General features: G+C 40.7%; 1 protein-coding gene across 8 annotated transcripts in view; it reads left to right on the forward strand.

Annotated features, from left to right (window-relative positions):
* Positions 1–15,653, forward strand: part of PBLD (phenazine biosynthesis like protein domain containing) — a 38,062-nt gene extending 22,409 nt beyond the window's left edge. For 7 of the 8 annotated variants that reach the window (XM_006212911.4, XM_072971418.1, XM_072971417.1 and 4 more), the window contains 6 exons: positions 850–959; positions 1,047–1,076; positions 3,175–3,263; positions 3,530–3,708; positions 5,566–5,628; positions 7,035–7,300. In XM_006212911.4, coding sequence (XP_006212973.2) covers positions 850–959; positions 1,047–1,076; positions 3,175–3,263; positions 3,530–3,708; positions 5,566–5,628; positions 7,035–7,147 — 584 coding nt within the window. In that variant the 3' untranslated portion in view covers positions 7,148–7,300. Of the gene's footprint in view, positions 1–849; positions 960–1,046; positions 1,077–3,174; positions 3,264–3,529; positions 3,709–5,565; positions 5,629–7,034; positions 7,362–8,169 lie in introns of those variants that run through there. The other variant, XR_012077391.1, reaches the window with a different exon arrangement.
* The last annotated feature ends 316 nt before the right edge of the window (positions 15,654–15,969 follow it).

The following is a 15,969-nucleotide window of genomic DNA, read 5'->3' on the forward strand; positions in this document are numbered from 1 at the left end:
GTCTTACACCAATTATAGTGAAAGAATCAAACTTTGGGTTTCAGAGTATGAATTTTATCCTGTGGAAGTTAATCAGCAATACCTAATTTCCTCACCTTTGTGATATGGTTAAGTTTTTCAGAAATATTAGGGAAGGGGATAGAAATAAGTCACAAATCTTTGTTTTTCACTAAAAACGTTACCTACCTGGAAATAAGTGGTCCAAGTTGTATCAGTAACATGAAGAGATATTGTATCAGGGGTTGTGATCCAATCTTTAAATCGAAGTTTTCAGTATAGCTTGGTTTGTTTATGGTAAGCTTGGTTTGTTCATATCAAGACTTGTTCATAATGTATATGTTCTATTTGTCATCCCCTTGGCATATCTTAGACCTATAGAGTTTATAACTCTATAGTTTTAGGGGATATTTAAAAATCTGCATTAGAAAGCATTATAGTTTCCCTATGAGCTAGGTTTAATTATTATCCCCATTTTATTGGTAAAATGAAATTAGTATAGGTTTAATTATTACCCCATTTTGTTGATGAGGAAATTGAGGTTTAAGGAGGTTAAATAGTTTTCTCAAGGGCACAGTATGATGTCAAGTCCAATCAGTTATGTTCTTCGTTCTCAAATTAGAATCCAGTGAGAGTTTTTGCCACTTGGAACCCTAGTAATTCAAACCTGGGTCCCCTTTACAGGAACAACACCAGCAGGGAATCTAAGACAACACATAGTGATCAAAACAGATGTGTAACCCTATAACAAAGTTTATTTTCCTATTTCTTGATTCCTTTTAAAGAGCTTTCTAATTAACAAAGTAAGTTTCTTTTCTTTCTTTCTTTCTTTTTTTTTTTTTTTTGGTCCAGAAAACGTGAATAGCACTATAACCTTTGTCACTCTGAGTGGGGAACTAAAGGCCAGAAGAGCAGAGGATGGTATCGTCTTGGACCTGCCTCTTTATCCAGCTCATCCCCAGGTCAGTTGTTCCTAATTATTGCCATAAACTGTGTACACCTGACAGCTTGCCTGTTTTACAATGGTTTTGTCTTTTTCCCCAATCTAGGACTTCCTTGAAGTGGAGGACTTGATAAAGGTTGGTGAAAAGACTCCAACGTGAGCTCGTGTGATTTGATCATCTGTCACTACCTGAACAAAATTTCGGTAGTATTTGGTCTCCAAAGATTAGCCTTCTGCCAGTATAAGTGTTCCAGTCTAAGCTTGGATGAATACTATGTGGTGCGTCTGAGGTTCGAATTTTCATATTGAATCTATTTGGTGAGAAGGTTGAACGGTTTTGCCTGACTCGTCAGTATCAGATTAGACTCCACTGAAGGATGGGGAGGGGAGACTGTGGTGTGGCAGGCGGAGAGTGAAAGGAAAGAATGGAAACTGCCTGGCAGCTGTCGGTGTCCTGATCTCTTCAGTGGAGAATGAGGTTGAGATGAGGGGGCCATGCTTTGATGGAAGGGAGCAGGAAAGCACAGGTAGGTACCTCAATAGAGAAGACCAGATACACAGCCTGGCCTCCTCACGGGGTCTCTGTAGGGATGGGGCTTAATAATGATGATGGTGGTGGTAATGATAATAAAGAACACTTTTGAGTGTCTCCCTTGTGTAGTACCATGCATTAAGCATTTTAGTGCATTACCTCATTTCATTCTCACTCACCCAGTGCAGTAGGCACTACAGTTGTCTCATACAGATTCCAGAGGTCCAGAGCACCCCTGGATGGCCAGGTGCTTAGTTGGTAGAGAAGGAAGGGCCCAAGTCTGGCCAGACCAAGGGCTGCCATGAGGAAAAAATGATTCTGTAAAATGACCTATTATGGATAGTACTGATATTTCTCAGTGAATTTTTAACTACAGCATTTATAATCTATTTAGTATTTTGCTTTATCTAAGTTTTCAAAGAATGTAAGTATCATGGATTCTGGTTTTACCCTCAGCTCCACCTATGACTTGGGTTTTGGGAGACAAGCCAAATTCATAAATGATGTTCTTGAAGCATGTTGGCAAGAAAATGGAAAATATTCATAGTTGTAGGCCTTGTTCATGGAAGAAAGAACTTAAACTACTCTCTCTAAGCCTCAGGGTCAACATTTGTAAAATGGGGATGATGAAGCATTATCACGAGTATTGTCATTTTGTGTTTCTAGAAACTGGCAATAAGATTCTCAGCTGAGAATGAAACTTTCAAATCGACATAAGAATCCATGCAGAGAAGGGTTGGATGACCCTTCAGAGAGATTGAAAGGCTCTGGAGAGCACCTGGGATCTGGCTGCAGAGTTCCCATGTCTGGAGGGAAGGGCAGCAGCGCTCACAGAGGCAGACATTCCAGGCACAACACATAGCAGAGAGAGTCTTGGCCTTGGGACCTAGAGCATCTCAGTCCCTTAAAGAAGATTAGAGCCCTGAAGCCACCTAATGACAGCCAGACAACTACCATGTAATTCTCATCTGTTTAGCTGGCAGCCAGTGGTGGTGCCAAAGGATTACTCGAAGGGGCTTCTGTCCCCTCATAATCTCCCTCAGCACCCCAAGCCAACAAACAGACAAACTATGTCTTGGGTATGAGTAAGATTATATGCAGTCTTAGGTAAAGGGTGAATCAAGGTACCTTTAGAAAATGTTGCTATGTTGGTGATCTGTAGCACACAGTGAATGAGCACAGCGTGCTTGCCAAGCAGAGCAGCGCTGAGACAAGTGCTCTAGTCCCCACCTCCCATCAGACTGCTGGTCCTGCATCCCTGCCATGTAGAATCTTCTAGTTATGCTGCAGACCTCCACAAATATTTCATTAATCCTTACGACACTTCTAAAGGTGGGCACAAGGCCCCCACCTCTACAGGTAGTAGACAGTAGTGATTCAGAGCTTTGATTCCAGGGCGCCTCAGACCTGGGCGAGGTATGTGCTCTGTGTGTGTGTGTGTGTGTGTGTGTGTGTGTGTGGAGAGGCACGTAGTAACACTTGTGGGCAACGTCCATCTTTGGCTCTCAGAGGGTTAACTCAATTCCCTTAAAGGCCTCTTTGAGCAATATCTTAAGTCCCAAAACTGCACTGAACTTTTGGGACTGGAGATGTTGGGTGTGCTTGGCACAGAGCAGATGCTAGTGAGAGGTCGTTCTCTATTGCAGGGTCAAGGACTTGACCCAGGACATACTCCTGAGGAGATTTTGGTCTGTCTCCACAGACTGCCATAGGTAACACCTTGGTTCAGGACATCCGCTATTCTCCAGATACCCGGAAGCTCCTTGTCCGGCTCAGTGATACTTACAACAGGTAAACAAGGTATCTGGCTTCGTCAGCACTTTGGGGAGGGCAGAGCACACAGATTTATAGCTCTGGCTTGGTCTGCCTGTGCTACGTCCGGTCAAACCATGATTTACGCAGCCAGAGAGTTTTGTTCCCAGGTAGGAAGATACCGTCCTTGCTCTTCCATCCCCTGCTGCCGAGCAGTTCTGGCAAGCTGCACCCTGGCCCGCCTAACTGGGTAGCGGGTGGTCTGTGGAATGAGTTTGTCCTAATCCATCCCCTTTATGAACAAGGTCATTTCTGGAGAGCCTGAAAGTGAACACACAGAATCTGCCGCAAGTGGAAAACACAGGGAAGGTGAAAGGACTCATTCTCACCCTCAAGGGAGAGCATGGTGGGCAGACCCAAGAGTTTGACTTTTACTCCAGATACTTCGCGCCGTGGGTTGGTGTGGCTGAAGACCCCGTCACAGGTACTTTTCGACTTGAGTCCTGAGGAGGGTTCAACAGTGGAGGAGGATAACAAACAGCTGATGAAGTGCCCTTCACATGACCTTTCAGGTTGTTTGGGTCTTGAGCTGCCTTTGTTTCTTGGTCTCCCCCTCCCCCATCCCTTCACTGAAATCTCACGTGAAACACAGAATGAAGGAGGCGGTATAGCAGGGTTAGACTTCAGTGTCAGACAGCCCTGGTTTGCATCCGAGCTTCCTGGCTGTTGACCTTGGGCAAATGACTTAACTTTTTAAAGCTTGTTCCCTGTCTATAAAATATGGATAATGCCTCATAGGTTTATGTCCATGTTAAGTGCTTAGCACAGGGCCTGGCACAGGATAATTGCCAATAACTGTTAGGTATTTTTTAATAATAACAGCAAAACTGGCTCTCCAAGCCTCCACTTCCAGGTCTGTCATTTGCAAAATCCAGTGACCAATGTCCACTACACCCCCAAAGCCTTTTGTCCTTTTCAGTGACCAGCCTGTAGGATCATTGACATCTACATAAGATCTGGTTTTTGAGGGATAAAGTCGTGGGCTGCATGTGGGAAACAGAAATAGTGTTTTTTCCTCCCCTCCTCCTTTCCCAGACCTGCCCACAAAGTAGGTGGGATAGGTTCAGAAACATGGGTATTTAGGATCTTCTACCAGCCAGAAGCAGAGAGATGAAATTAAAGATGGGCAAAAAAGGGAAGCCACCTACTTTCAGCCTCTTGAGAAGAGTGGGCTGGGCAGGAAAAGGGGGGATGCTTCATGGAGCGCACTTACGCCTGAGAAGGTGGCCAGTGCAGAAGGAGGCTGTGCAGAGACTTCGAGGCTCCTGGTCTGGTTAGATGGCAGGAGCTGGGTTAGTTTCAGGGCCTTGACTTAGTTACCCCCTGAGGAACAAAACATAAGAAATTCAAAGCTCAGCAAGCAAGCACTTTTTTTAAAGACTCAGGAAAATGCCCAATGCCATCCCAACAGTCCAATTCAACCTTCCCCGTGGAAAAGAAGTTCTGAGTGGATTAAAACATGCACAGCTGCTTCACAAAGATCTTAATTAGCACAGAGAGCAAGTTTTTTTCCCCCTGTAATAATGCTTTTCTAGAGTGGGAAGGTCTTTGGACAGTGATGACCAACCATCTCAGTTTGCTTGAGACAGACTGATTTCTCAGCATACTTCTTTGCTAAAACCAGGACAGTGTCAGACACACTGGGATGCTTGGGCACCCTATGTGAGCCCCCCATAATATTGAGCAAGTTTTCCTGAAGTAGGGGCTTTTCCCAAACCATCCTTTTCTCTCCCAAAGACTTTTCTCTCAGGTATTACTTTATATTTTGTTTCTTCATTTTAATATCATCTCTGTTCTAAACCTAGGGCATAATCATGTGAAAAAAATACTTCAGTAAAAGAAGTTCTTTTGGCACCAAAAGCCTGGGAATGTTGGAAAAGTTGGCCTTTTGTTTGAGTTCCCACCTTTCATTGCATATGTGTCCTAGGAGGAAGGAGATGTTTTCTCTTGAAAGATACAGACATATTTAGATGAAGGCCTTGATTTTCCTGTCATCGGCTGACAATGAGTAGACAAGATAATAATTAAAACTTGCAGTTTAATTCAACCTTCAGAAAGTGTAAGACATGGCAGATACATCACCTGGAGGAATTTATCCCTAAATTCTGTGTCTTCCTTTCTATCTACACTCATAATTCCATACTCTTCTATAGCCATGGCCCACGTAATGACTAAGTCATCTAACGTTTAACCAAACTGGATGGTTGATTGTTTATGAATTTACCACAAAGTTGTTGCTGTTTTCTTTGGGATTGTACTATAATTTTCCACTTCTTTTAAGGGTCTGCACACACTGTTCTCAGCAGCTACTGGTCCCAGCAGCTGGGGAAGAAAGTCATGCACGGTAGGACAGCTCTTTTTCAGTTTTTTTAGTTTGCTTAACTTTAAGGTAGGATTCCTTCTCATATGTACTATCCACTTGAAGATGTATAAAATGTTAAATACCACCCACATGAAAATGAAAGGCTTTAAATTTCTTCACCCTGAACCTTCTATTCAAAACACCCTCCACCCCAAACATCTGCCACCTCTGTCTCTCCCAGCACACAGACACACTTCTAATACAGTAAGTGCCCAATAAATGTTTGTTGAATAAAGTTAACTAGCTGTCTAACTTTGGCACAGAAAGGATATTTATAATGTGACAAGTTGAGATTCCATGATTACTTAGATTTCTTACTGACATTGCTAGTCATGGGGTTAAGTCAAACAAATTGCTTTGGAACCAAGTCTGCTAGTGATTAATATGTTGGTCAGGGGCAGAGAAAATAGATGGCAGCTGGTGGAGGCTACAGAGCTAGTAGCCTCATGTAGTACTGGCTGCATAACTAAGTAGGAGTTTGACCTCAGAGGATGGAAGTCATACTTAGTGGGATGGTTAAGCCTCTGTGACTCTGATTTGGGAATAGCAGGGTGGCTATTCTTTCTTTTGTGAGCTTAGTTACTCCCTTCAGTTCCAGGAAGGCTGAGGCTGTGCCTCTTGTTTGCCTGACACATTAGGTTTCTTGATAACCACAATTAGTGAATGAACTCCCTTTGTCCCCACTCAGACCTGGGAAGATGGAGCCCTCTCAGAAGTGCCAAGAACACCCCTTTTTATTTTCTTAGACGTTTAGTCCTAGCCTCTATCTTTTCACACATCCTTGTTTACTCCTAGACAGAGCCAGGGAGAAAGCGATGGGTGGGGTGTGTCTGAGGCATGACGAAAAGTGATAAAAGTGGCTCAGGAAGGGAAGATGTGGAGCTGTGTGTTTTGTGAATCAAATTGAACATGTGGCCCCCGCAGTCCACGGGTGGGCCAGGCAGTAACATGGACAAATAAAGGAATGTATTTTTTAAATTAAATTAAGAAATTATTTTTTATTGAGGTAACATTGATTTGTGACATTATATAAGTTTCATGTGTACAGCATTATATTTCTACTTCTGTATACCCTACAACATGCTCACCACCAAAAGTTTATTTTCCATCCATCACGTACAGTTGGCCCCTTTATCCATTTCAGTCTCCCCTACCCCTCCCCACTCCTTCCCCTCTGGTAAACACTACTCTGTTCTCTGTATCTACACATTTGACTTTGTTGGGTTTGCTTTGTTTAGTTATTTTGTTTTTGTTTGTTTGAAAGAATATCTTCTTAAAACTTACCTGGGAGGATTCTAGAGCTTGTAATAAGAGATTTCTCACTATGTTCTCCTAATTAAAGAGGGTGAAAATGATCTTAATTCATGATTCTTTTATGTTTTCTGTAGCCTTTCAGTGTTCCCACCGAGGAGGAGAACTGAAGATTTCACTGCGTCCTGATGGACGAGTTGACATTGAGGGGGGTGCTGCTCTTGTGTTGGAAGGCACGCTGACAGCCTAGAGATGCTTGTGCTGAGATGCCTCTATCTTGAATCACTAAGTATTTTCTTCATGAAAGGAAATGTTAGGGGCTGCCTTGAGCAAGCCTACATGATAGTCCACTTAATCCTCCTGTTAGAAATAGAACAATGAAGATATATTCATGGATATTTAATAGTGCTTCCTGACTAATTAACTAATGGAGTTCTGGCTCTACCTGTGAGTGTATTGGAAATGTAAGTAACCAGTAACAAAGGATAACATTGTCATCTCTGATTATGACTACCAGTCACAGAGTGAGGAACAAATTTATGAGGAGTAAGATCAAGCCATTTAAAACTTAGGTATAAGTACCTGATAGAATATTTTGTGCCATTAAAAAGACCCAATAACTGTGGAAATGTACAAAGAACTTTCATAATATAATACTAAGAAAGAAAATTACAGTAGACTATAAAATGTTAGCAATGTTATGCTATGTCTATGGAGAATACAAATTTACAAGGACAAGGATGGATCATGAAGATAGAGAAGTGAGAAGAGTTTTTATGTGGGGGTTAAGATTGGGAGTAATTTTAATGTATCTAAAATTATTTCCTTTATTGGAACACATTCATGTTCAATAACTAAATAACTAAAAAGCCCAGAAGTTTTTTCAAAAACATGTGTGATTTTCAGTGGTAAAATTAAACACATATCTTTATCTTGATATATAGCTTTAGGGCTATAACTTGAAAGGGATTCTTCTCTTACCTTAGTAAAATGGGTTTTAACATAACATTAAATTCAATTAAATCTATAATATTGAATACTCATAGTTGATCTTGGGATGGGGACTTTTCCAAGTCATTAAGAGTGTTTGAAGTGATCTCATTGATGGCAATTCTCAGCCATCTCAAAAAACTGCAAGCTAATCAGTTAGAAATTCCTGTAATGTCCTAATTTTTTTTCACCTTCATGCTACCATGTGTTCTGTTTTTATTTAGTTTTGCTAAGGCATATGAGAATTAACTTACTATAGCAGTAATCTTGTGTTTCTCCTAGTTTGCAAGGAAGTAATTCACCATCTTTGTGCTTTACCTTAATGAGTAACCAGGACCTGCCACACACCTCGCAGCTCATCACAACTCAGGAGGGTTACTACACGAGGGTGAGACTCACTTGAGGGTTTTCACAAAGTGTAAGATTTTCCCAACCTGGGACTGAATTGTATGAATGATTTTATACAAATGCATAGTTGAAAGGTTCTGAATTTTTATCTCTCAAATGTATGCTAAATTCTTAACAGATATTTTTGGGGGAAGCAAGTCCCTGAGATAATTCTGAATTCTTCTGTGCATGAAAGTTGCCATATGAAGCTTCTGAATTTTCATCCTATTTTCAGACCGTATGTTCACTTTTTTTTTAAATCTTGGGCAGTGGCATCATTTATTATAATACTTTTTTGTTTTTTTGGTTCTTGATTGAAGTATAGTCAGTTACAGTGTGTCAGTTTCTGGTGTACAGCACAATGTCCCAGTCAAGCATATACATGCATATATTCATTTTCATATTCTTTGTTCACTTTTGTAAGTGACTTTAAAAAAATCATCCATTTAGCAATGGACAATTGAGTTAGAATAGGCAGGGAAACTGATTATATTTACTGTGTTTGCTCGGTCAGCCTGCTGAAGATTGATCTAGTGGCCATGGTGGGCACAGTGCTCCAGAAGTGACAGTCAGGGAAGCAGGAGTAGGGGCAGGACAGGCATACCTGAAGAGATAAATAAGAAGAAATGAAATGACATCTTTGGGTAGCAGGAAAAAGAGCCTCTAGAATTAGCATGCTGTGTAGAGTGAGTTTTCTGCTGACATGAGTAGGGCAGGTTTGAGGGTGCTTTAAAAACTCTGGTTCCAACTAGATTTTCCACTGCCTCTTCTGCTTCTGCCCACCTCTTGCCCACCTGATCTTACTAAAGTAGACATAGGGGGATGTCAAGGGGGATTATTAGAGGTGTATCCCAACACTCAAATATAATGTTGCTGTTGATTGAAAAAAGTGCTCCTAGCTAAAATCAGCATCCCCTGGTGTATTGAGTTAGGCTGAGTTATGCTAATGTTTGACATATCCCACAAAATCACAGTGGCTTAATATAACAAGCTTTTATTTGTACTTGTACTAGTTGTCTCATAGCAGTCAGGAGGAGGGTCTCTGTTCCTCATGATCATGTAGGCACCCAAGCTGATTTTGTGTTGTGCCATCTCAACATGTGGCCTCCATGGTTACTGTGGCAGGAAGAAAGAGTGCATGGGAACTTCACTATGTTTTGTCTCAGAAGTTATAGGTGTCAGTTCTACTCACAGCTGGAACTGGTCATATAACCTCACTTAACAGCAAGGGAGCTGAGAAATGTGGAGGAGCTCATGGATATATTCTGTATACTGTAAATATTGCTGCCACACCTGGGGAAGATTTTTAGGCTCCTCAGATGGTTCCCCCTAGGATAGTCTCGCTTGTGTAAATTCATCACAGTCCAGGGGCTAAGAAGTCTATTATGTAAATTTACCAAGAGCGAATCTCTCTCAGGTGCAGATTCACATTAACCTAACACATAGAGACTGATGTGTAAAGCTAGAGTACTATTTTAAAATTTTACAATGAGAAATGTAAGCTTGGAATGAGTTAAATCAGAGCATTTTCTCCCCATTTGCATATCTGTTTGGAAAGCCAAATTATAGTCAGAAAGCAGCGTGGTGTCTACAAAGATGAAACAAGGAGAGTTAGCAAAACAAACCAAAATGGCAGATGGTCAGCAAGCCACTTTGATAAGCCTCTCCACTTTAACCATGCATTGGGATCCCATTATATCACATTTAATTTACTTGAATTTGACTATACGTGTCCAGGGCAGAGCCAAATGTGATTTTAGTGTTTAAATATATTTCTTTTTGGAACAACCATAGTCCCTAATTCAAACCAACAACTTCTAGCACTCAACAAAACAATGATGTGTTCCAGCACTGGAGGAAAAACTGGCAGCAGTGGGCTTGTGTATCTGTCTACTGTGTGTTGTAGGGTCTTTACAGAATTTCCAAGGATTATTTTGGCAACACTTGATGTTTGCCTTGTGAACATGCCCCTAACATAGCCCTCCATGATCCCCACCTTCTGCTGTTCAGACCCTTGTGTAATCCTTTCCCACGTTGCACCAGGGTTGGTCTGTGTGACCCATAGAATATTTAGAAGTGAGGGTATGTCACTTTTGAGATTAAGGTATAAAAGATCACATTTTCTGTTTTGGTCCATTTTTGTGTCGGTCTGTCTTTTTCTTTCTCTTTCCCTCCCTCTCTCTCTCTCTCCCCTTCTCTCTCATCACCTGCTCTATGGGAAACCAGCTGCCCTTTGTGAGCAGCCTTAAGGCGAGGCCCATGGAGCAAGGAACTGAGGCCTTTGATCAACAGCCACGTGAATGAGCTTGGAAGCGTCTCCTCTAGCCTCAGGTGTCTGCAGTCCTGCTGATTCCTTGCCTGCTGCCTTGTGAGGCCCTGAGCCAGAGGACCCAGCTAAGCTGTGCCAGATTCCTGACCCACCGAAACTCAGATAATGTTTGTTGGTTTAAGTCACTAAGTTGTGAGGTAATTAACTTTGCAGCAATAGATAACTAATATACATGCTGTCTTTTTATTTTTAATTTTATTATGGAAATTTCAAACATATGCAAAAGTAAAGAGAATAGTTATGAGCTCCTATGAACCAATCACCCATATTCAACCATTTTTAACTCATGGCCAATTATTTATACCTCTACCCACTCTCCCTCCCCTCTGGATTATACTGAAGCAGATCCCAGAATCATATACTTTCATTGGCAAATGTTTCAATATTTAGCTCTAAAATATAAGGGCTCTTAAAAAAAGTAACCACAATACCAATATAACATCTATGTGATATTGTCTATGGTAGGACAGACTCTTAATGTCACCCCATGATTTCCGCCTTCTCGTGTTCATGCTCTTGTGTAATCACCTCCCATTGAGGGTGACTTCCTTCTAACCAATGAATTAGGACGAAGGTGATGGGTTATATGTTTTTACATTTATATGATCACAAGATTATGTTACATAAGACTGTAGCATTAATCTTGCCGGAGTCTCTTTCTCCCTTGTTGGCTCAGAGGAAGCGAGGTACCATGTCGGGGAATTCTAAAAATCACTTCCAGTAGCCTCTAGAAGCCAAGGGCAGCCTCTTGCCAAGAGCCAGCATGAAAATGAGGCCCTCAGTCCTGCAATAACAAGGAACTAAATTCTGCCAACAACCCAAGTGAGCTTGGAAGCAGATCTTTCCCCTCAGTTGAGTGTTTGTGTGAGATGGGGACCCCAGCACTGCCTCATATCTTGACTGCAGCCTTGTGAAGGACCCAGCTAAGCCACACCTGGACTCTCGACCCACAGAGACTGTGAAATAACAACTGTTTTAAGCTGCTAGGTTTATGGTAATTGGTATGCGGCAAAGGAAAACTATTACAACATTAAAAAATTAGAAATAATTACTGAATACTATTGAGTATCCAGGTAATATTTCTATTTTCCTGATTGCCCGATAAAATTTTTTATAGTATTTTTGTAAGAACTAACTTTAGCCTACCTTTGAGTGAGAGTCTATTGTACATAACCTTCATCAAAGCACAGCTCAGCCTCTCTCCCAGATCCAACCTACTTGGGCCCTGAATGCTTGCCTCCCTGAGCAGCCTTACCCAGGGCCTCCATTGCCAGCCAGCCCTGTATTTTCACTTTGATCAGCTTATAGTCAAGCAGTTCCGTTCCATTGATGTCATCAGACATTGCCGAATACTCCTGAGGTGGGGCAGAGGCAAGATCCATCACCCTGGCTGAGAACCTCTACTGTAAGTTGCCCTTATTTTTCTCTTTTCTGATTTTATTATTATTTTTTAATGGTTTAACTCTTAGAGGGTAGAATATTTGCCTCTTTCCAAGTTCTTTTTGGGGTGGGAATCCTTCTTGCTGTCGCTCTTATGTATTCTGTAAGTTAGGTGCCCAGGCCAGGGGTCAGATCTGCTGCTCAACAATCTGACATTGTTGGTAAAAAAAGCGATTTTCTGTCTCCTGTGCATCAGACGCTAGAAGTGCTAGAAGCTGGCGGGCTGGAGAGCTGGGGGGGACAGACGGCAAAGGAGATTAGAGAGGGAGCTTACAGACCTCTCAAGGGACCCTAACTGGGGAGACCAGGCTCATCCTTTCATGAAAAGATAATGAGCACTTGCACTGGTCTGTGATTAGGCACAGACACTGGTGCAAAGGCAGAGTCAGCAGAGTGTTGAAGGACAAGGCTTAGAAGGACTAGGGCATGAACAAAGCTTCAGAGGTGAAGGCTCAAGTCATGTCTGTTTGCGTTTTGTCTAGAGTTTCTGTGTCTTGAAAGTAGTTAGGTTCTATAGGGGCAGAGAGAAATAAAAGAAAGTAATTATTAAACTAACAACCAAACTGGAGAGATAATATGTAAACACAAAGACAGATAAATAATACTGAAAGCTGTTCTAACTGTTGTCTTTTTAAACTGTTAAAATCTATAGAAAGGACATAGGAATCATGGCAATTGTGAGTCACTCTCAGTGTATGAGAAAGGAACTGTGGTTCTCCAAGTGCGGTCTCCGGACAAGCAGTATCTGCACCACCTGGGAGCTTATTAGAAATGCAAATTTTCAGGCCTCATCCCAGACCACTGAATCAGAAGCTCTGGAGATGGGGACCAGAAATCTGGTTTTTAACAAGCTCTCCAGGTTATTCTGGTGTACACTTGAGTTTGAGAACCACTGGTGTTCAGCCGTGTTTTCTTCCTTCCTGAGTGACAATAGCCTGTGTAGCTCAATAACTTTTAAATGTGCATTGTCTCAAAATCTCCCTGGCCATGCCAGTGTACTTGCTGTTTAGTGCAGTTTTGGAGGAGCTGGGTTGGTTTTTTTGTTTTGTTTTGTTTTGTTTTTTAATTCCTTCTTAGCTTCTAGTTCTGTTCAGCATAGAAAAATTAGCTGTGCTCAGGTGGGAGCTGTTCAGTAATGTGTTGGTAATGTACAGATTAGTTAATCAGCCATGATTTATTAATGATGAATTAATTATACCTGATTGTGCAGTTCTGCTAGCTAAATGGAGCTTTACAGGAGTTATTTTATTAATCATCATGGTGCTAATTGCAGACACTTACAGAAGGATCACTAATTAAACATGCAACCATATGCAGAAAAAGTTGTGGACTGCTGAGTCCTGCAAGAATAAGAAACCCTGATTTTTAGGGGAGCCAAAACAAATTTTATTTTAGGCAGTATTAGGGAGTTGGCTTGGCAATGTTAATCATTCATTGCAAATTAATATTGTAATCTTTTCCCTATGTCAAAAATTATGTAACAGTCCAGTGAGGCTCTAGGTAAAGGGAAGATTGTTCAATCCTCTTTTCTCTTTTAAACACATACAAATGGTCTTTGCTAAGCAGAGACCATCGATTGATGGGATGGGCCTTACAGCGGAGAAAGTAAAAACCACAAACCAGTCCTCTATACTAGAGAGCATGAGGTGAGTCTGAGGTTCCTGGTCTTAGAGACCAGGAACACCCTATGTATTGAATCACAGTGAGAGGATTCACAGCCTTGTGCTGTTGGAGCAGAGAAAGAAATGAGACTGTCCAGTCGAAGGGGAATCAGGTAAACTCAAGGATAGCTAAATAATAGAACAATTTTTAGCTCAAGATAGATTAAAGCTGTTTCCTGACTTTTTGTTGTTATGAATATTTGTTTGGAGTTATGCAGCATCCAAACACCAACCTCCAAGTTTGTCCTAGCACCTTAGTTGGGAAATTCTCATTGTGAGTAGTCAAGGAGGTAGTGGCTAACTTCCTCCAGGGAAGCCAAAGTGGCCCCTCCCTGCACATCATGGGACAGGCATGCTATTCAGGCTCAGCCAAATTAGAAACTATTTCCTGAAAATTTGGATCCTGAGCAAGGAAAGCAGTACTGTAGAGGTGACTAGAGGTCCTGGTCCCTGCAGAGGCCACCCTGTAAGGATCTGGCCATTGGAGAAGCTGCTCAGGATAATGGCTGTAGGAATATTTGGTAATTTTGGTGCAGTAGGTAATATGGTCAAGGGTGTATAGTATGAGCGTATCATAAATGTGTGATGATGAGAATGGTGATGACAGACTTCAAGATTGTCTTGATTTTGGGTGAGTCCCCCATCCTGCACATTACCTAGCCTGTTCATTGGATTATTATTGAGCATGTGATATAACTCTGGGTAATGAGAAATGAAGGTAGATTCTCAGTTCAGGAAGCCAAGAGAGGAAAAGAACCTGGAGTGGGGTGAACTAGCATTTGGCACATAGGTTTACTTAATCTCCCAACTTTTGATATGTAATTACTCTCTCATTGGTGCTTAGTACCTCTGAGTCAAGTGGTCTTCTGTTTTATATCCTCCAAAGAAAACATACCAGTTCCTCTCACAGTGGGGAGAGGGAATTGCTCAATGTGTGGAATTGGGCATATATATATTGTGTATTTTAACATGTGTATACAATGTATAGCTACCATATAGATCAAGGTACAGAATATTTCCAACACCCCAGAAGGTTCCTTTATTCCCCTTTTCAGTAAAAGCAAACAGACTAAACAAAACTAAAACCAAAAAACAAACAAAAAACCCGATTCTCTATCTTCACTTCCTAAGAGAATTACAGTTCTGAGATATCTATCACCATTAATTTGTTGTCTATTCTTGAGCTTTTATAAATGGAATCATACAGTATGTACTGTTTGGTATTTGGCTTCATTCATTCAATGTAATGTTTTTGAGATTTATACCTGTTGTTGAGTTCATTCTTTTTTGCTAAATAATATTCCATTATATAATTACACTACAATTTGTTTATACCATCTCTATTTGATGATCATTTGGGGTTGTTTCTAATTTGGGGCTATTTGGAAAAGTGGTGTGAACATTCTCGTACATGCCTTTTGGTAGACTTAGACACTCATTTACCTTGGATAGTATACCTAGGAGTATAGTTGCTGAGGAATAGGTTTAGCATCTGTTTTAATAAATATTGCTAAATCATTTTCTAATCTAGTTGAATGAATTTACAATTTACACATTTACCGGTAATGTGCGAGAGTTCTACTTCACATCCTTACTATCCTTGAGGGTGTCAGTCCTTTAAATTTTAGCCATTCTTGGGGAGTGCGTTGTGATATCTCATTGTGGTTTTAAATTACATATCCTGGTGAGAACTGGTGTTGAATATTTCTTTACAGGCTTATTGAATATTTTGAGATCTTTTGTGAAAGTGCCATTTAATCTTTTTCCACTTTGTAATTGGGTTGTTTGTCTTTTTTATTGATTTGTGGGGTTCTTGGTATATTTTAGATGTGAATCCTTTGTCATATGTATGTACTGTGACCATCTTTTCCAAATATATGGCATATATTCACTTTCTTAATGATATTTTCATTGAAAAAATTTTAATAAAGCCAAATTTATCAATTTTATCTTTCATGGTTAGTACTTTTTACATCCAGTTTAAGAAATCAACCCCAAGAATATGAAGGTTTTTCTCCTATGTTTTATTTTAGACAATTGGCTATTTTTTTTTTCATATATAGATCCATGATCCACCTTGAATTAATATTTATATATGGTGTAAGGTAGAGATCAATGTTCATTCTTTTACAGATAACCAATTGCTCTAGTACTATGTACTAAAAAAAACAAAAAACAAAAAACAAAAAACACCTTCCCCACTAATTACAGTAATATCCTTAAATCAACTGATGGTATGTGTGAGTCTTTTTCTGGACTTTCTTT

The sequence above is a fragment of the Vicugna pacos genome, chromosome 11 (assembly GCF_048564905.1).
Source record: "Vicugna pacos chromosome 11, VicPac4, whole genome shotgun sequence".
NCBI classification, from domain to species: domain Eukaryota; kingdom Metazoa; phylum Chordata; class Mammalia; order Artiodactyla; family Camelidae; genus Vicugna; species Vicugna pacos.